The sequence below is a fragment of the Calliopsis andreniformis genome, chromosome 9 (genome assembly GCF_051401765.1).
Source record: "Calliopsis andreniformis isolate RMS-2024a chromosome 9, iyCalAndr_principal, whole genome shotgun sequence".
Classification (NCBI taxonomy): Eukaryota; Metazoa; Arthropoda; class Insecta; order Hymenoptera; family Andrenidae; genus Calliopsis; species Calliopsis andreniformis.
The window spans coordinates 19,021,311-19,046,543 of NC_135070.1; the positions used below are offsets into that span (position 1 = coordinate 19,021,311).

General features: G+C 47.3%; 1 protein-coding gene across 3 annotated transcripts in view; it reads right to left on the bottom strand.

Annotated features, from left to right (window-relative positions):
- Hr38 (Hormone receptor-like in 38) overlaps positions 1–24,454 on the bottom strand; it is a 36,439-nt gene extending 11,985 nt beyond the window's left edge. For 2 of the 3 annotated variants that reach the window (XM_076384192.1, XM_076384190.1), the window contains exon 1: positions 24,343–24,454. In XM_076384192.1, the coding sequence (XP_076240307.1) occupies positions 24,343–24,442 (100 nt within the window). In that variant the 5' untranslated portion in view covers positions 24,443–24,454. Of the gene's footprint in view, positions 1–17,870; positions 18,126–24,342 lie in introns of those variants that run through there. The other variant, XM_076384193.1, reaches the window with a different exon arrangement.
- Positions 24,455–25,233: the final 779 nt, after the last annotated feature.

Below are 25,233 nucleotides of genomic sequence, written 5' to 3' on the forward strand. Positions count from 1 at the left end.
GAGATCACCGCGAGCAGTCGGGGATTTTCCCCGATTCCCATTGCGGAATACGACGCTTCATTGGCTCGCGTTAAATCGCACGGCCTCCTCCGCTCGTGCCCCGTAACGAAATTAACTTCGCGCAATCGGATGCGTAATTAAAGCTGTCGCAACTGCTTCACCTTAATCGCTAAACCCTGATCAAATGGATACTAGAAAAACGCATATACAGTCTGCAGGATTTTATTCTGAACTAATTATAAAAACGACAAGAGGAAATTCAATTTCGCACTGGATTTTATACGTTCGTAGGATAGCATTACAAATCTGGGCAATAAAAAAGCAGAATTAGTCTGTCGTAATTTCATAGAAATGCAGAAGGTTCGTATCACAAAGCCAGAAAACATGGCCTTCGCTAAGTTTCCTAAAAGCCAGTTTCCACCAACCTAAACCCAGCCAATTTTATCGCTCACTGCAAAACAGATGCGTCGTATAGAACCGAAAGAAGATAGCCCATCCTCTTTGTCCTCGTCCAAGGCATCCGCAGCCTACCTGCCCACATTTTCCCCAATTCTGATGCGAAAAATAAACGACTGAAACGACTGAGCGAACACGCTGGTCCTTCACGGGCAAATTTGTCAGCTGGCATAATTAATGATATTGCGATTGTGACGAGTCCCCAAGTCGGTGGATGGAACGTCGGACGAGGCAGAGGCGAGGAAAAAATCTGGAAGAAGTGGTCGAGTCACTTTCCGCTGGACGCGATAAGGAAGGAGAGGGAAGCGGGAGGTTGAGAGAGCGCGTGTTACGAGATGAACCGCGCGTTTCGTGGCTCGGCCTGAACGCGCGCATCCTGCAAAACTCTCCGATGGACAGTTATGCAAGAGAAGCCGCGTTTGGCTCGTCCACTCGGGCAGGTTCGACCGGTCTTAATTGCAATCGAGCTGCCCTGGCGAGTTCGCCTTCGAAACTAGTCGGTTCGAGGCTAGGAACGGGCCCAGTGAGCCACGCCGCTCTCGATGGGCCCCCTCCATCCACCGAATATTTAATAAATTATTTTCTATCGGCACGTGTCTGCCACCGCGTTTCGTACCGCGCTCGTCACGCTACGCCGATGCTAGTTCCCGATGAAAAACTGGTCCATTTGCGTTCGTAAATGGAAGGGCTATCGCAGATTTTTTCACGTCGGCCGCGGGTCCGCTGGAACATGCCAAGCGTGAATTCGAGCGCGCCTGGTTTCGAGCTAGAGTGCCTGCCTGCCCCGTGGGACGTCTTAATGAGGATTTTATGACCGCTGCCGGATCGTCTGCGTCAGAGAAAGGAACTGGTTACTTAATACGAGAAGTAAATACACAGATAAAGATATAGCTCGGAGCACGATGGAGTAAAACTGTGAATTACGGTTGCTCGAGGAGTATAGTAATGAGACAGCCAGTCGACGCCGTTTAATATGAATAATAATTGATATTTGGTGCCACTGTGTGACTTAGTATCTCTTGCAGATCGGGTTCGCGCCCAGGTCTGGGCTATCTACCATTTATTAACGTTTCGTAACGATAGTTTACTATTTGCTATTCTGGGTACTTCGAGCAACTTTATAGTTATGGGGATATTGGTTGTATAAGCGATTTCATTGCTTGACAAGTGTTATGGGGACAATTTCAGTATAATATATTGAACCACTGCAGTTGAGTATAATAATCCCTGACAATTTCTTCGAGTCACTAGTGCTTATACTGAATTTTACACAATATGGAATCCAAAGAGTCAAGTAGTCTCAGAAGAACATCTGTTACTTACCTACATCCTTAGGCCTCCAAAAATGATGCTGTCATCAATTTCCTGCGATGGAGAGACTAGCAACTGACCACTACGAACCAGTGGCAATGATTTCCAGAAATAAAATGTATCGTTCGCGCGACAGACACCATATGGGACGACTCGAGAATTCAAGGACGACGGGGATTCGTTCTCCTCGCAGAAACACCGCCTCCACGTGCGCATACACGCGGCTCGCTCGCGAATTCGCTTCCCGAAAGCCTCGGCGATGTCATAGTTGGCGCGTGTGCATCAATTTATCCGTGTATTCGTGTCGACCGACTCCTCTCCCCGTCGCCGCGTACGGTACCGGTTGTTGCTCGTCTCCTCTCACTCTCGTTGAGGAGATGATGTACGCACAGAGGGAACTAGGAGCGACTAGGTACTTTCATCGAAATCGATATTGCAGGAACGAATTCGAACCGAATCGAAGAGAGAGAAATCGAACAGGATGGAGAACTTCTCGATCAGCGGAGCGTGGATTGCTCTGGTCGTTGCTAGAGAAGCTTCTTGTCAATTAGCAGCTTAGTGCACGATAGGGGAATCGACACACACTTTAATCCCTGTGACGTGAGAAATATTTATAGGACGTGGTTTTTGTTGAGCTTTTACGGAGAACTTGTGATGGAATGGTTCCTTAAGTGAAACACTGATTTTTTAATTAATTAACTAGGAAAGATTAGAGAGCTAATGAAGACTTACTTAGTTGAAATTTAAAGGACTATTCATCTCGCTCATATCTTCTAGAAGATTACCTATAGATAATGTATTTGTCGAGGAAAATAGAATCTAAAGCTAATTTTTCACGCGTACAATTACTAGAATCTCTGCTTACGTAACGAAGAGTCTCGCAGCGATAATTTATGTACGCGATGGTCAGGCAAACAATGGCAGAAAAACGGCTCGATTTACGCGGCGTTCATGGCACGCGCTGGTGTTTATCTGGCTGGCGATCGACGAAAGTTCCGGCGCGCGAATCGCGCCATCAATTACGCGATCCCTGTAGGTTCGCGTCGAGCAAACTGCTCGACGACGGCCCGTCTGGCGAGCATGCATCACTTTGATCGTCACCGCTGGGACAGGATAGATCCCCGGGTGTCCTGGCTCGAGATGGCTTGAAAAACCACCGACGAGATCCCTATCGCTTCGATCAACGCCGCGAGAGCTTGTAATCGCGCTTCATCAATGTGGGCCCGTGCGCTGGCTGGATCGCGGGGGGTTGAACTTTTTGTTTTCACTCCGCCAGAGAGAGAGTGCATGTTCTGCGATCGTACATCGTGGAAATTTATAATTAAATGATTGAAACGACGCCTGGGAGGGGGGCTAAGAAATGAAAGTTTGATTTATGACCACTTTAACGTCCCCTGGACGAGAGCCTTTTTATTGCACTTCTGACTTAGCGCCCGATGAATAAAGAAGAGGATTTTAAGAGTGCGCCTTTCGTGAAGATACGCTATCGTCCATAAATTTGCCAAGCTTAGGCTTTATTTTACTGCAGAGTTGAAGAATGTGACGCTCGGACACTGTGCGTAGACTGGTAAGGCTTGCAGTGGATTCAGACAACCAGAGACAGACATGTGAATTAAGGTTTTGCGTTTACTGCTCAGTGGGCGCGAACAGATGTTAAAAAAGGAATAATTCTCTGCATTCATAGTTCGTAGATTTATGCATCCTAGTCCTACAAGTCCCACTACTCTTATTCCACTACATCTATCCCAGCTGTAAGTGTTTAACGCTTCAGGACGCTATCACTGAAATCCTATCACCCAAGGTCTCCCAGCACCAAAAAAGAGTCATCCCCTTTTTCCTTGTTATCGTGACCAGACCCTCAATTTTCGCGTCGTCGGCGCGTAAATCAGTCGCAGAGGCGCACGTAGCCGGGACACGCGCGCGCACTGTTGAGCGCGAAAGACGTGCTTGGCACCTCTCGCGGCAGTCAGCTGCGAGAGGAGGCTGCAACCGGTCGACACGTCGAAGAGAAAGGATTTACCGGGGTCACCGCGTCTACGCGGCCCGTCACGACCAAGATAACCGCCAACTAATAGGGTCGCTTAGGGCGAAGCGTGTATGTGTTCGATCGAAAAAGAAACTTTGTCGGACAGGTTTCTTCGCGCGACCGGCGCAGCCTCGCGCGCAACGTGGCCGACTCGCGGAGAGGAAACTTCGTGGGAAACGTTCCCAAGTATCACGCCGCGCGATCTTCCCCGCGAGCTCCATCGTAAATCCCCATCTCGCAGACTTTGGCTCGCGCAAGTTATCCCGCGAAACACCTCGATTACAAAAACTCGACATCACTAGCGTCTGGTAAAGACCTTTCCATTACCCATAATAACTCGAGATTAATATGTAGGCTAAGGGAGAAGAAAAGAAAGGGAAGAGACCTTTAGAACCCCTCGGTGTTTCCCCCAGGTTCCCTCCGAGCATCCACTCCCAGCAGACACGAATCCCTTCAAAATCCAAGAAAGCCCCAGCAGCTTCAACTATCTCAAAACCCAAGAAAATAGCCCTCCACTTGCTAGATCATAAGGGTAGGGTGCGGAAGTTCGGCTTCGCCTCTTCTGGCAGCAACCATTGCTCTCAGGTGAGGCTTCAATTACACAGATTAAACACAGGTCCACGAGATAGAAGCTTTACCCATCTAAGGAAGGATATACTCAGCACACGTTAATACCCGTGAACGTAATAGGCGAATGGAAGACAGGTGTATTGATTCGCGGGGTGGAAAATAAACGATCGTTCACCGGGTATGGCGATGCACGGGAACGGGATGAGATCGATCGAGGATCGGCGAGGAAAAAAAACTGTCTAAGGAAGAAACGTCGCGGCCTTTCGCGGTCCCATCACCCCGTACGCGTCGTCTGTCTGTGGCCTGTTGGATGTCGCAAGCCGGTAGCATCGGCTCGCTCAATTAAGCGATCAAAGATCGATTAAGCGATCCGGTTTTTCCGACGCTGTTTTCTAATACTTCTCTCCGAGAAAATCGAGCCTGTCGGCCTGTAGGCCGCCTCGATACCGTAATTGAAATCTCGCTGACGCCTTTTTGCGCGGGCCCCGAGCGCGTAACGACACGCTGTCCGCCGGTTACATGCCGGTTTAAGGATAAATATGATAATGTGTCGGCTAGAAAGCGGCCAGACGCGGAATCGGCTCGAGGTAACAGAACTTGGTGGATTTTTGCCGCGTCATGGACGCGGACGAGTCGGCGTGAAGACTCGAGTGCGTTTCTGAGAGTCGCAGGCGGATCGCGGTTTTTGGATAAATTGCGAAAGTGGTGCAGTGATAGGGGAGCAGGTCTGCTGATTGATTTACGGGGAACGCTCGAGCCTGAAAGTGCTGGATGTTCTAGTGAGCGATACGATAATTCTATTGGGAACATTGTCGTTAACTATTTCATGGAGTTAATTAGTAAGGAAAAGTTGAATGGGGTCAGTCTATCCAGAAATTATTCAGAAAACGTCAGTCGAGGTGGTTTCATTTTATTATTAACTGCCTTAACAAATTACTATAGGGACAACTTGTTGTTCATTATTCATAATCCGATAACATGGAGAACTGTGGCTGTGCCCTAGTTCGATGCGATAACAAGGATTCGAAAAGTTTGACGCGGTCAGTGGAATGAGTAAGCGCTGGTCAGACGCTTCTGAGAGATGTCTCTACTGCTTCATTCTTCTGATAGTGACGTGAAAAATTATTTAGTAGTAATATTATTATCTCGATTTTAGTAGAGTTAACGTTTAAGTAGAATCATATTACTTTTAGGATGCTCTTCGTGAAGTTTAGACAGGTTTAACAGCTTTCACGATGCGAATCGAGAGATCGAGCGGGTCTTCAGCCGATCGAGGCAGAATTCGAGTGCGGAAGTCGACGAACAGGTAGACGTAATCCAACGAATATCGTAATAGGTACCCTAATCCCATCCCAGCTTTCTACACCGCCCGCGGCAAGGAGTTGCTCGCTTGCGCTATGTTAACCATACGGCGAGCGAATCGCTCGCTACAGCAGAACGCGCTTCAAGGGCCGACCATTTCCCATGGATCGTTTCTTCTTCCTCCCTCGCACACGCATAAATTCATAGTCAACTATATATTTATATACAGGGTGGTTCAAAAGTAGATCGTAAAAGAGCATATTATAGTTATCAGTTTTTATCTTTAGTTGATTATTTTTCTTTATTCTAATTATAAAGGATCCTTCATAGGAAGAAGATTCAATTGTGTATCTCATACGTTTTCAGAATTCGCCCACGTAACTTTTGAATCGATCTGTATAGTGGCTGCGTATGAATCGAATGTATCGAGATGCGTCGATCGAAAGTACCGTTCCACACTTTCTTTCTCGTTGTTCTCTCGCGCGGTGATTTGGTAATAGGAAATTTCCAATCTCTCTTCCCTTGCGGCCGGATTCACAGAAGACATCTGATAAATCTGAGTGTCTTCTTAATCAGGACATTTGACAAACAAATGATTTATTGAAGGAATGAACTCAATCACATCAAATCCTTAGAAGCCAGGAGAGAATCATTGCGGATTCGACGTTTCTATTCACGATTATTGATGGACGCATAGCTGACCTCAGAATTGTTCATCAGCTTTCTTGGCCAGCCACTTTCCTTTCTTTAAGCTTGGATTATTCATCTCGAAATACGGATACATTCTGACTTTCTTGATTTACGCTATTCTTGCAATCCCAGAGGCTGATGTTCAAATAAATTAATGAGTCATTGAAATAGCGAGAAATGGATTCAATTCTTGGATTTAGCTTCAATTCTAAAAATCATTACAATTCCCCAGAAAAAGACCCTATCACGATCAGACATCTCAGTAGGGGAATCCTTTTAAATAAACCAAAGAAAACTTTCTCAGCAACTCCTAACGAAAATCATCGTTTCCTTACATATCAATTTCCTAGAAATTTGAAAGGAAGATCAAAGAATTTCGATAAACCCGAGCCTCGTCGATCGAAAGCGATGTCGTAACCATCCCATTCAGAGGAGAGATCTAAGAATGAGAAGAATCAGAGGAACAATGGATCGACGTAGAAAGCGCGGTCGTTGAATAATTTCGTTGGCCATTTTATCGACGTTTAGAAAAATCCACACACCCTCCACGCGCCCATTAGCGCAGGAACGGTACACTTCGGCGTCTCCCAGCCTCTCGAGCGTGTTTGCTCACGTAACACGCGCTAATGATACGTTAAATCGCCACGAGGGAGTAATTGCAGGGACGTTGATCGCGTACGCGTCAAGTAAGCGGTTAACACGTTCGTAGAGACACGTGATACGCTTCACCGCTGGGTTATCCCCGCGACAGCGATATCGAATCGAACTCACGAGACAATCGCGTATGAGAATGCAGACAGGGCGTCGATGGTCGCCCCTCGCAAATTCTTGACACTGTGCACCGGTTCACGCGGAAATTGCAATTCACGACTGTAGTTATTACGAAATTCGACACGGGTGTCTCGATAATAACCACAGGTGTGTCCGTGAATATTACCCTCTGTTTGCATATCGTATGGGGAACGTTAGAACTCTATTATTCAATCGAAAGGTGATCATAATTCATGAAATATCTTCGTAGAGGAATGTATCAATTGCTTATGCGAATAAATTAATATTTTTCTAAGTTAATATCTTTATAGAAGCAACCAGTCTCAATTCCTTCACAGAAATGTATCGATCAGACCAGGATGAATATCGCAAAACCACAGCTTCCAGACACATTTCAATAACAGTAATCCTATAGAGAAATTCTATCTCTCAATCCCATAAATCACGTCAACTAAGTCTAACCTACGGGGTCACAAGACTTCATTTAGAACATCGTTTCCATGAACCCTTACCTTTTCGATGAATTATTATCGAGTACGAAAAGCACAGGTCTATCTAGGAAAACGTAACACTTAACAAGTTGACGGCAGACCCGTATGGCACTTGAAATACTCAACTCAGACGATAATCATCGGCAAGCACAATGCAGACAGCCTGAACCCATCTGACACGATCGCGCGCGATGAATGCGAGCCGATAGAGGCATCGTCGGGCAAATTATAGTCGCAGCCGCAATTTTATTACGAAATCCAGGCAACACACGCGAGACCAGGCATCAGCGGCAGGGCGTGAGAGACTCGAACTTTTCATCCACGAACTTTCCCCCCTACTTCGTGTAGAGGTTTTGCGAATAGCTGAACGCCCTTCGCGGAAACGGCGCCGCGATTGGGCGTGACTAGCTTATTACAGCCAAGCAATTAATACATCGCGCTGTTTTGTAGGTATTCCGCGCTCGTTCGTGCCGGCCAGGCCGCTTATTATCGCTTATCGTCCCGCATCTGCGTTAATATCATAATCACCGTTCTGCTCCGAATGCTCAGCGCGCTCCTGCCTCAGCTCCTTAATACTTGGCACGTTACTGAGACTCTGAATAGCTGTAGTCGTAAGGGATAACCAGCCTTGAGATCAAGTGCTTAGTATCCTTTAGTTGAGACTCTGGATTCAGTGTGTTTGCAAATATCCAGGATGTTGTAATAGGGATAGTCTATCGACGGCGATCTCATCATAAAAAGCTCGGTGGTTGGTATTTTTTTCTTTGTAAATATTCTTGAGGATCTACAGTGTTGTTTAAAGAGCAAAGATTGTTGATCAACGAGATTCCTGTTAAAGTTCATCGTTTCGCGTTTTTCGAGGGAAAATTAATATCGTTGGTGGTCTGTGCAATCCTATCCTGAAAAGATTACCTTTTTGCATTATCGAAGGCAAGACCGCTATCCTTGAAGTACGCTTCGAAGAATGAAGATTGTTAATCAACGTCAGCCACGGTATGCTTTGAAGATCGCGAGGAAAAGCGACGGCGTGACGGTAGTGTTGCAAACGAGCGTGCATTTCCTCGGTGTACGTCGATTTTGCTGGTCGTCGGTCACGGTGAAAATCGGAAAAGGACGCCTGGATGCGATGAGACGTTACGCGGAGTCAATGGAGCGCGATAGGCAAAGTTGGAACCGGTTGCAATCGGTGTAATTTCCAGGGAAATAAATTCAGTCGAGGCGATGATAGAATCGGTAAATTACGACCACTTTTGCATAGTGTCCAGTAAATTATGGTGCGACATGTGTATGCATGAATTTTTGAGGAAAATAAGATAAAATTCCTTGGACAAATTTTCAAATTTTCAAATATTTAAATTTTCAAATTTTTAAATTTTCAAATTTTTAAATTTTCAAATTTTCAAATTTTTGAATTTTTGAATTTTTAAATATTTAAATTTTCGAATTTTTAAATTTTCAAATTTTCAAATTTTCAGTTATTCCAATATGTACTTAAATATTAAAATCTTCTTTAAAATTCTTTTTAAAGGTAATTGTTCTTCGAAATAGAAATGATACAGTTAATTGAAGATAGCCCTTAAAAGAAAAGAAGATACTATTTGAATCCAATATACTCGAGCGAGCCATTGGGAAGGAGTGCAAGGCAAAGTGGAGGATAAAGGTAAAATCGCAAAGGTGCGGCTTTGAGTGCCCTTGGAGAAGGTTGTACGAGAGCCAGCGACGAAAATCGATGGCGGTAGGTCGCGGCGAGATACGCGAGCATAGTGAAATGGTTGAAGGTGAAGGACGAGCGTCGCAATCGGGTGATACAACTATTCGGTAATCGTCTTCAGTGATCGTCCTTGTGCGATGTCGAGAAAAATCGATGGTCGCTCATGGCTTGTTGCGAGGGTAGAAGCGATGAACCTGAGGTGCCACCTTCTAAGTAGGATGAGAAAGTATCCGTCACATTTTCAGTTCTTCTCAACATTAAATTCGATCGGGGAATTCTACTGGAATGCCCATTCAAATCCAGCAGATTCCAAATAGAACTGTTTCCATTTCAGCGTCTGGAGTCAATCCATCAATCAGTCTTGAACCGAAATGAGACGGCCGTCAATGGACGTCACGGTTCATTCATCGGTCCAATATTTAACGCGATGTATTTCGAGATCCAGAACTGGCGGAAGACGAGTCGATTTCTTAATATACGTTGCGCGCGCTCGCGCATCTCGCGATGCGAGGCTCGACGGTGGATGAGTTATAGGGCTCATTAATCAACAGAATCAATGCGAATTATGGAACGCAACCTGTGCCACCTGTCAAACAATTTCGCGAAATATCATGCGCAGCTCACGATGGTCGACGCGAGTTATTAGTCTCATTAATCAGCCGCAACCTGGCATTAACGTTGATGAAGAAAACCAACGCGCGCGGGAACCTGTTGCTGCCCCTTCGACGAGTTAATATCCGACAAATCTATTCTATCGATCCTTGACAGATTTTCACGCCGACGATTCTTCTGGTTTACCCATTTTCAATTAATAGTCGTTAAATCATATATTCTTTTGAACAATGAAGCGATGCAGCAAAGTTTTATGCGTTTTCCGTTGGAAGCTGTAGCCTTGTTAGCTCTGTTGCCAAAGGTCTGCTATGCAAATCAGACTTAAAGCTCTGAGAGCATGGAGAAACTGCGCGGTACTCCGACTTTCTGTCTTCCGCCTCCCACTTTTCTCGGTGTTAGGCAGCGGTTTGGAAATGTATACTTACTACGATATGGGATTATTAGTCGATTACTTAACTGGTAGTTATCGAAATTCTTCGGTATGGTTTATAATAGCACTTTCACGTGCTCCATTTCTCATTGCGTTGATCCTGTTACATTTAATTTTACGTGTTCTCCAATTTGTTTTATCTCGGATAACAATTCACACGAAAAAGAGTCACTTAGAGTCACTCACGAACTTATCTACAAAGGACTACTGAGTTCACATACTCAAACATCAAAGACATTTTACACAAAACAACCGCAAGTAATTTCAAGACTTTTCCAGAGCACCACTTCCTCAACAGACGATCAACGAAACCAAAGATTAACCCAGACCTCATCTTCCTCTAACTTTCCAAGCAGCTCGTAAAGTATGCCAAAGTTAAGGAACTTCACAGAAATCAACCTCCCCTTATCTATCCACTACGAGCATAAATTCAGTAACACGCCCTTACTTTATCACTTTCCCTCGTAAAGCAGGGGACCAATCCCCAATCTGTTCCGCAATCTGGAGACACGCAGGATATTCGCTATCTTCGAGTCGCTTTCGGGGTCGATCCCGCGCCGATTTCGATTTCTCCTTCAAGTTTCTCTACCGTTGTCGGCGATCCCCCGATCATTCGCAAAGCAGGCAGGGGAAGACGGAGGGGGGAAGAAATCGAGGAGGAAAAGAACGCGAGCGAGGCGGTGGCGTGCACGTGTGCGTGCGTGTCGGCGCGACAACGCGCTAGATAGGATCTCTCTGGTTGGTATGCGCCAGAGCGGGCAATACGCGACACCCATACCGCGGTCGGAAACGAGCTGCAGGTTCCGTGACCCCGAAACCAGGGATACGATCTCCCTGTTGGTACTCGCCGCCACGGGAGAAAAGCTCGGGCTTGATCGCCTCGAAACCGACGACCGTAATTGGCCGATAAACATCGACCGCAATTAACGAATATTAACTGCTTCATTATGAACGTCGCGGGACTGAATGTCACGCTCGCGTTGCTTGATTTACCGGGAAATTGAATGAAGGTAATTGTGTGACTGAGTTCGACTTCTCAATGCTGGTGAAAACGAGGGGAAGAGATGGTAGTTGAGAGGAGAAAGAGTCGAGAGACTTCAAAAAGGTGTCTTGATTCTTTGCACGAATCATTTCGATTTTAAGCGATCAACAGGTTGACTCGTTTGGGGGGTTAAAATTGTTCTTGAAATTATGTTCAAGTACTTTGGAACAGCCTGTATGTGATGTGAGAAAATTAGGAATTTTTTTCACAGTGGTTTTATTAGACTCTAAGCAATTGATCTAAAATTGCTATCAAATAAGAAGGGAAATTCTAGAGCAAAAGAAAATGTATCAAAGCATAGACTGACTATCGCATAACATAAATTTAGACAGAGTATCCTTTGAGCGAACCATTACGATCAACGAGGCACGTGGGCTTTCCCTCGAGCGTCAGGAAAGCAGCAGCCACCTACGATTTTCAATTACCGTCTCCCACTGCACAAGAGGCTTCTCCTAACTGAGAGCAGCGTCATTCAACGTTTTTGATATCGACGTAAATTAATTACCCTTACACGTCCCGTGTAATAATGGTGTCCTTTATGGACCCGGTGAAACGAGCGTAAACCAATTAGTTGCCGCTTGAAGAGCGTACACTTGGCCGCGTGACAGTGCAAAACACCCACATCATCGAGAGCACAATACTGCTCCTCTGCCTCGGTGATCGGTAAACGCGTATTTAAAGGTGCACCGTCGCAACAGCGCAATAGGATCATCAACCGAGCCGCGTCTAATTACCCCGAGATGATTGCTAATGACCGAGCCAGGGACCGCGTGTTCCCAGGCAGGCGTCAATCGATTCATCCCTCATCTTTGATAGCCATGCGTGCAACCGCGTCGCAACTGCATTTCATGGTATCTTTGCAAGCGGGTGCATCCATGAACGCATAATTGGATGCAAATACGAACGTCCGAGCAGATCGAAACGGTATACATAAATCATCGACGAGTGCGCAGAACGATAATCTGCGAGATGACGCTTGAATTGGCCGTGTCGATTATTGCCGAAGAATCGTGATTCGAGTGATCTATGCAGGCATTCGTCAGGCGTAAATCGACGCTCCGTTCACAGGTTTCAATGAGTCGGCTGATTCGTGAAGGATCAGGATGAATTTTACTGTCGATGGGTAAATGCAATATTATTGGTATTATTGGGGATGTGAATGGGGTTGGTATCAATGATAAATTGAGGCTTGTGATATTGAAAACACATGTACTGTGCTGAGCTCTAGGACCAATACATCCGCATTGCTACCAGAATTCTTCTTGTTAGTAGAGGTTTCTTTTCCTTTACGTACAGTGTTTGCAGTACACTGGAGTACGTAACAAGTAAACGAATGGGAATATTGTATACAATACAATCATTAGAACTACATTGCATAATTCACCAAAAATGGCCTACACAGTAGTCTTGAATGGACTCTTAACTAAATAGCCTGTACATCTCATCGTTCCCACAGTATTATTTCCCCATTGCTCGCTCCAGATTCACCCCAGCTCGCATCGAAACGCGATTAACGATCCGTGTGGCAACTGGCGTGTCGTAACGCGATCTGACAGGGGTCATACGCGGCCGATCGCAGAATCCTATGGAAGTGAACGAGCACGCGGCGAGGATACAGCGGAGACGGCTTGTCGGTAAGAGGATTCGTTGGTACACGAGCAGCGTAGCGCGTGCAACGAGCGAACGAACGAGCGAGTGATTTAGTCGCTTAGATCGAGGTCCGCATACCGAACGACTGTGACCGACTCAGGACGGATCGAGACCCCGTTGGGCCTCGAGGCCTCAAGGCCGTCGAGCTCGTAAAGCCAATTCGTGCCTCTCCCTCGCTCGGCGAAGCGGATTTCCATCGGGACGAAGACGAGAGGCGACGACACGCGGTCATCCGCTGCAGCTGGCGATCGAGCACCCTACAGCAAACTGCTCGAGGAATATTCATCGTTAATGTTAATGTCTGCAAATTGTTGCGTTGCATACGTCCGCGGACGCTGGGTAATTGCGGGTTACCAGCGAGCCTCCTTGTCTCTCCGCGAGCAATTTCCTAGCTTTCGACGAGATAATTTCACTCGTCGCGAGCGGCTATCGAGGACGCCGTTCTGAATGGAGCCGGGATCTCCGACAGTCTAGACTGCTGGCAGATGCTCCATCGATTGTGAATGAGTCGTTGGGCTTCGTTTATTATGAATCGCCACTAGAATGGATCTGTAAACCTATAGGTGGATGGAATAACCGTCTCAGCGGTTCTTTCACGGATCCAAGGACCGAGTAAATAATTTCAGAAGCGATCACCTTGGGAAACAGATAAGCGACATCGATCTCCATCGATTTTATTGCCATATCTCCCTGTCTTTTGTACTTCCCTCGTTCAGAGCGAACGCTAATTTACCGTTGTCGAGCAAGTTCTGACCGCGGAAAGCGGTGGCGCGCAGATTCACGAGAAAGATATGCTTCCTCGTGTTCCGCGGCTGGCGAAATCGTAGAAAAGCAGAAAATGCCCGCGCGCTGGTAAATTGGGACACGTAGCCACGATTCCACGAAATTTATCTGATCAAAGTCGCTCGGGCAAATCAACCGGCCAAGACACACACGCTCGACGTCGGATCACGAGCCGGGAAAGCAGAACGACAACACATCTGATAAAACGCATCGGGGCTGCGCGCCTACCCATTGTGAAACAGCCTTGCGAGCGATCGAACTTTGATTTTGCTGGGGACATTACGATTCCACTTGGAAAATATGCGCGTTACGTGCCAGGGCAGCTTTAGGCGCTGTTTGATAGCAGTGTTGCAGGTCGGAATTGGCTTGGGCTTTCTTCTAAGATTTTAAAGCATGGTTAGAGTTAAAGAATTGTGTTTAGAATTGCTTGGATTTGAGTGCAATAAATATTAAGAAAAGTATACAATAAAGATGATGGTATTGCACAATTTTGAGATCACTTCCTCGATTGCAATGCAAGGGATACTATATCTTTACACTTTAAATACGGAAATTCGATAAATTCTTGTGAATAAAGTAGTGAGTCACTGTATCCACATTTTTCAAATTGACTATGTATGAATGGTTGTCAGGTGACACCCCGGATCTGGGCAAAAAAACTGAACGCAATTTATAAAACTACTTATACATTCTTCTCAAACAAGTGTTCATTAATTCAGAAGACATATATACGTCTTTCGCAGGAGAAGGATTAAAGCGAAGAGCTCCATCTGTCACCTACTTTCAATTCTTTCTTGAACACCCTTAAAACGCGTTTACCTCCCATCACCTCTGGCAAACATTAAATATTGAAACAATAAAATTAGAATAGTCAAGAAGAGAAGAGTAAAACAATCCTCAAAATATTGTAGTGAAAGAAAGAAGTCACCCCTACCGTTTCCACCTGTTAAAATTCCGACGCTCAATACCGCACCAGTCTATCCCCTTTAACAGGCGGCCTTGCTCGCCCCCGTTAAACAAACTCGGCTGCACACGTACACGAACGATCACACTCGCACCCTCAGTGTGGGTCGTCAACACACAGTCAACGATGCAACCTCGCCCTCCACCCCGTTGCCACAGCCCTATCCTCCTGCACAGCTGCTTTCCTCCCCTTCCAGCCCGCTTCGACTACCAGCCAACTCCCCCTCAGCCCATGACGTCATACTGCGACGTCGTCGATGACGTCATTGTTGTACCGCAGTTCCGTTCATCGATCGCCGCCCTCCCCTTGTCTATTCAGGGGCGGAAAACCGGGTGCCCCCATTGCCACGCTTTGCTGCTCGTTTCCCGCGACTTCAAAGCGCTTCCAGGTTTCGCTGGGCTGCCTTTGACGCGATTTCCATCGCTCCTCAAACGTTCCCTCGGCGCGATATTTTGAGTGACAGTCGGTTTCCCGAAAGCCACTGTCATTCGTTTCGCAAAGGGAATTTGGATGTTGATTCGATTGATCGACGTGCGAGAGATCGCTCAAGGACTCGCGGTTCGTCTGGCTGCTTTGAAATCTCGAGGAAGCAGAAATTTGACTCGAATGTTGGCATCGTTGCCCTTGACTTCTACCGCGGAAGTGGCGAGAGACATTTCGTAACATCTTTCCAATACCACTGCTCTCCAAGTTGCTTGAATAGAATTAAAAACAGGATTATCATGCGGGACGGCCACCGTTAATAAGTCGACTTTCAATCATTATCGATGCAGCGTTCCTGATGAATACCCATAAATCAGCGAAGGAGACTAGATAGAAAAGCGTAGAAATTTATTAGTAGTATCGATAGCACGGCTAATCGACTATGCTTCGAGTAACTGTCTCGAGCATTCCCCGGCGAGGTCACGGCAAGAGGACGACAGCTTTTTCGCATGAAAATTAAATGACGTGTCACTTATGCGCCTCGAAAGGTAGTTAGATTAACTTTGCTCGTTTCTACTGTGATTGAACGTCCTCTTTCGTCATCTGGGAATTATTGGAAGAAAAATTGAACGCGTAGAGTCTGTAACTGTGTCACCAGGTGGACGCTGGCTCTGGATTCTGGGGTCGAAGGGGAATATCCCCGCGCTGGTCAGACAAAACGTTCTGTTGTCCAGAAAGGGGCATTGAATTTTTTCAGCGGTGATTTTAAAATCCTCCGAAACTATTTGATTTGAACGTTCGTTAAGCCAAGGAGATTACTGCCTTGAATCAATACAGAGTTCTTCGTCAGTGGCACCAACTAGCTCACACATGTTCCGATTGTTCGTATCCAAAATTTTCTCCACTTTCAGTGGAAGAAACAAGTCTCTCAAATGTGTAATTTAACCTCTGTCGTCTGTGAACATCGCTTTCATATTACTGCTTCTCGTGATGTAATGATATAAAAAGTGTCAATGAAAGCAAATGCATAGTGCATCGTGAAAGTCCAGTCGCAGTGCAATCTGTCCTCCTTCTCCTTTGATAACTGGCATTTCTACTCGATGACATCATAGATTTAGCTTTGTGGCGGTTAACAGTACCGTTTTATTCGCCGAGAAAATGCAGGAAGAAGGGACGCCCGAGTTTCCGATCGATCGATGGTTTGGTTGCTAATCTTGAAAGATTAATGTCCAAGTTCCGGGCCGAGCTCTAGATGGTAATCTTCTGGAATATGTAGTTCTTAATAGGGAATATTGCCAAATAATTAATCACTTACGAGTGATTCACACACCTTAAATGTTTGCTTTGCTAAGATCTAATTCCTAAATATCTCTGTTTCCTAATTTTAGATACCTAATGAAGAATTAAATTCGTAATAACGAGAAAATTACCAAAATTTCCAAAGTACTGTTCACTCAATCATCCCCTAAGATTCGACATCTAAAATTTCTAAAACCCTGTAAGAAACAGCTACATCTCCTAATTGTAATCGATCCTTGTCAGATCTACTCTACAAAGAATCTTCACCCTCAGAATCATCCCTTAAGCTTTGGCGGAAGCTTTTTTCGCCGGTCGGTCATTCACCAAAGACTGGCAGCCAGACCGGTATTTACGTTTGACGGCGCTGCAAAAAGCTCGCGTCAAAGCATGCGCGCCATGCGTCGTCACGGGTCTGTTTTGGCACCGGTTACGACATCCCCTGCCCCCGACCCCGTCCCTTCCCATTTTTCAACGCGGCAACGTCACGCGGAACCCAGTCGAGACGCGCTAATCCTGAGCGCCTCGCCGTTAAATTTAAACCCACTGCCACGCCGGCTGTTACGCGAGCAGCAAGCAGGGTAATCTCCTGATCATGCCCCTTCCTCCTCGCTTTTCAACGCCGTTTCCTCGTCCACCGACGGCGTTTCCCGGAAACGATTGTGCGACGACGCGCGCCCCTGACACCTCCGCAAAAATTACGGACGCCACGTGACGCGTACTTCTCAAGGTCGCCAGTGGAATACGCCAATCCTTGTGAATGGACGCTCACTTTCTCTACCTCAGTTTTTAATGCAGTTTTTTTATTTTTCCAGTTGTTGGGTCATTGGTAGTTAGTGAAGTATGACGTTGGAGTAGAGTACTGTGAGGTTCTAGGGTTGCATTATTTTTTTACTAGCAGCAGTTGAGGAACATTTCTTCTACACAATGTGCTATTCTTATTAGATGTTTAAAATGCAATACTGCATCCACGTTCCCCGACCCTTCGCACTCTACAGAAGAAGTTTCAAATAACTCTTAAATATCGCTGGTCTAATATTTTTCCTTCATTTTCCAGCGTGCTGAAGATTTACCCTGCACCGATAACGAACACCCAATCGGTTAGTCAAGCCAACTTAGGACCCTGCTCCACGAAAAGCGACTGCACCAACTATTTGGCGAAGAAATACTACAATCTTAGAGCATCGCGAAAGACGCGCAACATAATAGATCACCGGCGACCATTAGCCGAGGACAGCTTCTAAGTGGGTCTCTGGTGGCGAATGCCAGCGGCTAGCCACAGAATCGATAGGAAAAAAGGGTGTTCGAAGCAGACCTCTAATCAATACAAGCTCACCGTTACCTCATGTCAATCGAACAGGTTGTCCATCCGAATCCCCGAGGAGTCACGCTGACAATGCCGTGGTCACTGCCGCGAAGTTTCCAACTTCGTGTCAAACAGCCGGCGGAAGGTTTCGCGAACGATTGCAGGCATCACTGACAGTGCCCGCGGCGTGATCACCGCGTCACCGTTCGCACGTCAGAACGAGGCGGATCTTCTAATCCGCTCGCGGAATCGCGGCCGCGTGGGCTCGAGACGCGCGTCGTCCGCTGTGACGTGAAACGCGGAATCTCGTGGCGCGGACTGAAACGAGCCTCGGAACTCGATATCGACGGCAGCCGTCGTCAACGACGACCAGCAACGGCTACGGCAACGAGAGCGTCGAAGGAGGTGGCGAAGACGGCGACGAGGACGGCGATGCATAACGCCCAAAATAGCGTCGTCCTTGGCGGTACGCGTGACGTCGTCATGCGATCGGTCGGTCGATGACGGACGGGGGCGGCGTGGTGACGTCAGAGTTAATGCCAGAGCCTGGCAGCGTCGCGACGCAGCCACGGAGCTTGCGCGCCACCGCCGTGCGTCGAGTTTGAATGAACCTAACCACTGTGAGGGAATACTCGCGCACCTTCCGACGTCGTTGGGTATTCTTTCTTCTGAGGGGGTGGGGGCGAAGGGAATACGTGGGTTCTGTAATCGATTAAATAGACACTCGACTATGCAAATTGCAGGACAGATTGCGTCCATATGACGTAGTCCCGCGTTACCAGATATAGAGCTCGCGGGGCTAGGATTTCGAGACGCGACTGCGTAGGCCGCGAAAGGGTATTCTGACGCACGTCGTGAAAGCGCGATACCTCCGTGCATGAAAACGACGCTGGTATGCGCTCATTAGTATGGGGTTAGTTCAGGGACTGACGTTCTGATTCGATGTGGGAGGTGAATGAACTTAGGATGCGTTGGATACAAGCGATGAGTAGATTAAGAGGGATACTGGTCAGCCCGCTTGGAAGTAGATAGACACCACCAATGAAGCCAGTCACATGCAAGAGAAAAGTATATAGAATCAACCCTGTACAGCTTCAGTACTGCACATTCGTAATTGCATGACTAAAATCATATAAGCTTACAGTTCCTGGGAAACTATTAATCTTAAGGTTGAGTTCCGAGAAGTTTCAAATTCGCTGAGGAGAGCACAACTGGAATTAATTTTAATTTCCTTCTGAAGTAACACCTGTCTATTACATCTCCAGGATTCGATTTGAATTTCCAGGAAATTGTTCGGTTCCTCGACGATCCGCCGAACATCGTGGAAAAAGAGAAATTATAGCTATGTCAAAACTCGCGCGCAGAATGCATGAATTCGCGGTGAAATCTATTTCAGGTGAAACAAGGCCGCGCGTCAGCCGGTCGCGTTACACATTTTTACTCGGCCCGCCCAAATTACCATAAACCTCTCGGGCATGCGACCGCCACCGTCGATGCGACGTTGCATGCATCGCATACGCCACTTTTTGTCCTTTCTTTTCGCCCCTGCCCCCCGCTCCTCGCCGCCCCTGGCCAGGATCGTCGTTGCCGTCGCCTTTGAATCGAACGGACGCTTGATCAACATCGATCCGTCGCTAATCAACCGTGTTAAAACAGCGAATTAAATCCTCCCCGTATTTATAGCGTTACCGTCTGACTACTGACCCTTTCACCACTGGCACGCGCGTTCATATGCATCAACGTCACTTATCGATTCCAGAGTCATTATGCGAGTCGCAATCTCATTACACGGGCTCGGGTGATCCCCCTCCCCGTGTACCCGCGGCTCGCGCCTTCTCTATCGACTGTAATCAGGTTTTCGGCGGGAAGGAGAGAGGAGGGCAGCTTTCGAGCGTTTTCCAGCTCGATTTCCAACGCTCTTCTTTTCACGGGGAACGATCCTCCGGTAATTTTCGTCTTGCGCAACATGAAATTACCGACCGATCGACGATCGACGTTTATCGATGAATATGGAGGTTTCTGTTAATTACAATCATCGTTCCCACCCGTGGAGATCTCATCTTCTCGTGAGAGTAATATTCTCTGTACAGCGAGTCTTTTATGAAAGTCCTGTCTTCTCAAATCGCAATAGGGTGATCGATGAATAACTGAGAATGGGTGTAACGTTTGCACAACCGCTATTCCACCCTTATTTCCTGCCCTCCAGTGGTTTCCTCCCGTTCCCTGATCGCATGACTCCTACCGGAAATGGAGGGATGCTTTCTGCCGCACGAAACCGCAGCCTCATGAAAAACGAAGCATCAATCGGACGACTACCTGTCATCGTCTGCCTCTAACTAGACGCAATAATGTCTGAACGCCAATTGAGAGGGTGTTTCGAAATAGTGGGTACAAGTTTAGGGCTGAATTGAATACGAAAGAATAAAAAAAGGAATTCACGTTAATGCTTGCCCTTAAATCATACGTTCATTGCTCGTCTGTCGTTTTTATACTTCTGCAATGTGCCATTAGCAGTTTAAGTGCAAATTGCCACGGAACTTTATTAGAAAGATAGAAAGTCCTAAGACATACTGTTCTTGGTCAGAGAAAAGACTATAATGATTTATAGAATATTACGAAAGTGCTTACGAACAATGAGTAAAAACTGTGTAAGATGTGAAATATTGATAGTAAAAGCTGAGTGAAATCGGTTGTACTAGCTCAACCCGCAATAAGAGTTATTGAAATATGTAGCTCGGCAATAAAATCAAATAAAAAAATCTTTAGATGACCTATTTTCAATATTTTCAGATCCCTTACGTACAAAAAATGAAAGAAAATCCAAATTTATACGTGCTCCTTCAAAATATGAATTCGTGATTAGGTTTACATCAACGAACGCGTAGTATCGCCCATCGTTCATCGTCCTAGCGCGCCGAAAACGTAAAAAGTGTAACGGCACGTGATGCCCAGAGCCTTCGTCGTCTCTTTGGTCGCCTTTGTGTCCCAGCCAAGTAGCCGTGGATCGCCCGCCTCGTACGTATATTTAGTTTGCCCAGTAAAACAATGCAATTGGCCTCTAGGAAGCGCTGCCCATCCCACAAGCGCTACCCGTCAAAATACTATCCGAATTTACAATTCCGCGAACGATCTCAATTACTTTTCTATCGTCAGCAGCATCATCGACCACAAAAAGACTGGAATAGCAACTTTGTAAACTTGCAACGCTGAAGATTACAGTCTAAAGCTAGTCCATAAGAAACAATTGTAAATATAGCTGTTATAAACGTCTTCAATGGTATATGAAGAAGGTCAGTGGGAGATATTTTTGCCGAGAGTTAGAAAGAGAGGACAGAGTAATAGAAAGCAGAGTTCATTTTTAGAATTCCCATCTGCAATAAATACGAAAAGAATTTATCTTGATTATGAAAATAAATTCTTCTCTGATGAAGTAACCCATCGCTACACATCACTCGATAGCGCCCCTTAGGTTGTAATCTTCGCAGCGAAGCATTTCGCATTAAGTAGTACCAATACGATAATTATTCGTAATAAAATGAATTACGTTTCATTATTTCACGGCATAATCGGCGAGGAGTTTACCGTCGATCAAGCAGATTACATCGCGGGAAGAACCGGGCGAGCGCGCGGCCCGCGGAACGTTTAAAAAGAATTAAGTAGTTACGGACGTGCCAGCTCAGACACCGCCGACTCGCGGCGCGCGCGTCCCGCTAATGTCTGAGTCTGATTGCACCTAACTACTTGCGCCGTGAAACACAACGACCTCGCGTTACACGAGTGCCTATTAACCGAGATTAACCGAGACACGCCACCGCAACTATTTTCCACGGAGAAACCGCGCCGAAAGCTCTCCGACCGATCGCCGATCGGAGACCATTCAGATCTAACGAGCGATATCTCTATCCACCCTCAGCTGTCGACCGCCACCTATTTTTCTCCCTCTACTCAGCCTCGCGTATATCGCAATTACATGGCCACGTAACGGGCGAACTGACAGCCGATCTACTATCGATAGCGCAACGGCTGGTTAACGGTACCGCGACACAACCGAGACACGACGGCCAGAGCCCCGCGACGGAAGTCATAAGCGCTGATTTACCATTGTCACGGCCGTTACTCTCACGCGCGAGATTTTCGCAATTCGACCAGGCCCACCATACAATGCTGCAGAACCGGTGACCGCACCTGCACGCCCGAACCGCTCCACACGCGGTTATATTTGTTCTCGTTCCCGTGCTCTCTTCTTTCCTGCGCGAGCAGGTCTCGTGCGGGCCAACTATGCACGCGGAAAAGAAACGCGCTTTGCACTCGGCCGACTGCCAGTCTATATTTACCTTAACGTGCCGATTACACCTGTAAAGAGTCCTATCGGGACGGCCGCGGCCGCGGCCGATCGAACCTACCACCGCGATACTCGAATATGGAATCTGTCGCTGGGCATCAAGGAACAGGCGCGGATCAATTATTTAAGGTCATCGCTGATTGGACCACCCCTTGGGGAGAAGCGTTTGTTACCATCGTCGTGGGGATGATGTTGGGAGTGACAGTGGTGGAAGTTTGCGATGATGAGAGTAGAAGAGTTTGCTAAGTTTAGGTTTGGAGATCCCTATGATCCCTATGAAAGTTACAAATGTGACCTATTTCAGAGTTGGAATGTTTCGACTTTTGCTGTCTAAACTTTGGTAGTAAGTTTGTGTTGACTAACCTTCTCCATTTTTAGAACACTCGTATTGAAGCCTCTCTGTTTTTGGGATTTCGTCACATTTAGGTTGAAATGTTTTTTTATAACGATAGAATAAAACGAGGTCAAGATTGTAAGAGAATATTGACAGTTTTCGGTATCAACGCGTTATTTTAAAAGACTCTGACCTTTTTGACCCAAAATCTCCGGCTGAATTCTCTGTGCGACTTTCACAAATCCAATTAGCGATCCATTCGCAGCTCTCGCTCAGCTTTAAATCGGGACTACTATATTCGACAAATTACACGATCTCGTCATCGAGGATCTACTTTCATACTGGTGCAGAAGTGAGGCATTTTAAATTACCACCTTCCTGTACTATTACACGAGAAAATCATTCCTGATACTAGCTCAGAAAATGTAGAAAGAAAATCAACAAAACCCCTAACTATGTCAGTAATATAAAGGAAGATGGTCTCAAGAGCCTCGCCCCAAAAGGATCCGAACGACCGAGTCCAGCCACAAAAGTGTCCACCCTTGACAAGCGAAAAAAAGCCCTCGCCGCGTCGATCGATCCATCTCCATCGTCATCAGCACCGTCGATCGGACCGTCACCACCACCAATCACCACCACCACCAGCTCTAACCGCAACCTGACAGCCATCAGCGAGCACGGCACGGTCCTTCGTGCTTGACGGGCAAACTAACAGAGGACGGTCCCAAGGCCTTTCGTTTCCCTTTTTTTCGCTTTTTGCTTAATAACTGGACTTACACTTGCTCCAATGATCGTGGCGTTGCGCCGCGTGATGCTCGAGGTTCCGATGATGGTCATGATTGTTGTTGGTGTCCGCAGCGATGGTGACCTGGTGGTAGGGTGTCGCGGGCAGATGGATCGTCGCCGATCGATCGCGCTGATCGTTCTCGCGGTCGTGATTGTGATCGAGGAGTAGATGCCTGCCAGTGGTAGCACGTTGGTGGGTGGTCGCAGCACCGGCCGCGGCCGCTTCCGTGGCCGTATCCTCCACGGTACGCATCGCACGTACGATCAGCACTATCGCGCCTCGTTTTTCCTCGTCTCATTCACCAACCGGTCGTCCACGACTCGATCGTCGATCTCGCGTCGCTTAAATGTCCCCGTGCGGACGATCGATGGCCGCGTCGATCGCGACCATCCTACGCGAACGATCTCGCACAATTTTTCCGTCTCGCGCTTGCTTCCTCCCTGGCTTGATTCTGTTGTCCCTCAGAGCGCACGCGCGCACGTGCGCAGCGAAAATGCTAAGCGAAAAGAACCGAGACGTGGTCAGGATTGCACGTGGTCCTCGCTTTCAACAGGGTTGGAGGCGAAAACCAACTCGGATCGATGAAGATCGAAGCGTTCTCTGGATCAATGAGACTGTTCGATACGATTTTGATCCATGAGTCGTGAGCAATGTGTCTCAAAGTGCCTTCAATTAGTCCTTTGACAGCGTTCGATGGCTCGTCCTTAAAGAGGCCGCGGGAGGCGAACGAGGTGGGCGAGATGCGATGATGAACGAACGGGTGAAAGTGAAAGGGGATGAAACGGGAAACTGTGCCGACGAAAGCTCGCGCAGTCAATAATTCTCACGGTTCGTAAACACCGGCTGTACCAGTCAGCGGAACGTGGAATTTCTCGACTGTGTCATTATCGACGCGGGCAAAAGAAAAAAGCGGATCTAAGGGGAACGTACGTGCTCTACGATCCAGCCGAAAATGCACACACACAACTCACCCACAACACATGGACAAACGAAACTACGATGACGATGATGGTGATGATGATGATGACACACGCGTATCACCGACCTGTGTGCGCTGTCGTAGGACTAGACGAAGACTTCCGGACGTCCTCGGAGGTCAACGCTCCATCAAGGAGCCCAAACACCTCTGCCCTGGGCACTCGCATGCAGGATTCTGGTCAGTCTTCCTTGATCTTCTGGTCTACCGCTCCTCCGTCAACAGGGTCGACATGATTCCCGTTGTCTCGACGTTAGACGGCTTCGAGTTAATCGCAGGTCGCCTCAGATTCCTCGTCGGTGTCTCAGAATCGATCGGATACTCAAATCTCTTCGGCATCGACTCGTGAACTCTGAGCACTCATATAACTCCAAAGTTTCTCCGAAACGTGTTCGTTCCTCGGAACCAGGAAGCAGTCGGAGCGTATCACGAGACACACCGAGTCCCAAACGCGGAACCACGCGCGTTCGAACGCGGTAGCCTCCCTCTCTCTTCCGCTGGTCACGCGAAACTCAAACACAAACGTCCTTGGCTGCAGCACCTTCCTTCCTTCCTTCCTTCTTTCTTTCCTCGTGTAAACCCGTCTGGTTCGTGGCAACGCGTCTCAGGGATCGCCGGAACACCGGTCTGTTTGACGGAGCGGCGAGCGAAGACTGAAGTGAAGAGAAGGGAGACGAGAGACAGAAAGAGAGAGAGAGAGAGATAGAGAGAGAGAGCGAGATGGGGAGGAGAGAAAACAGCACGAACGATTTGCAAGAAAGCAACACGCTCTCGCACGGGTGGCCGGCCGCCGCGTAACTGAGTCCGGATCGCGCGCGTTCCTCCGCTATATTAAAACCGTAGCGTGTGTAGCGACGGTGGCGGCGGCGGCGAACGGCGCTAACGATGACGTCATAACCTTCGGACGTCATAACCCGCGGACGACAGCAGCCGACGGATCGATGGACCTGGCTCGAGTGA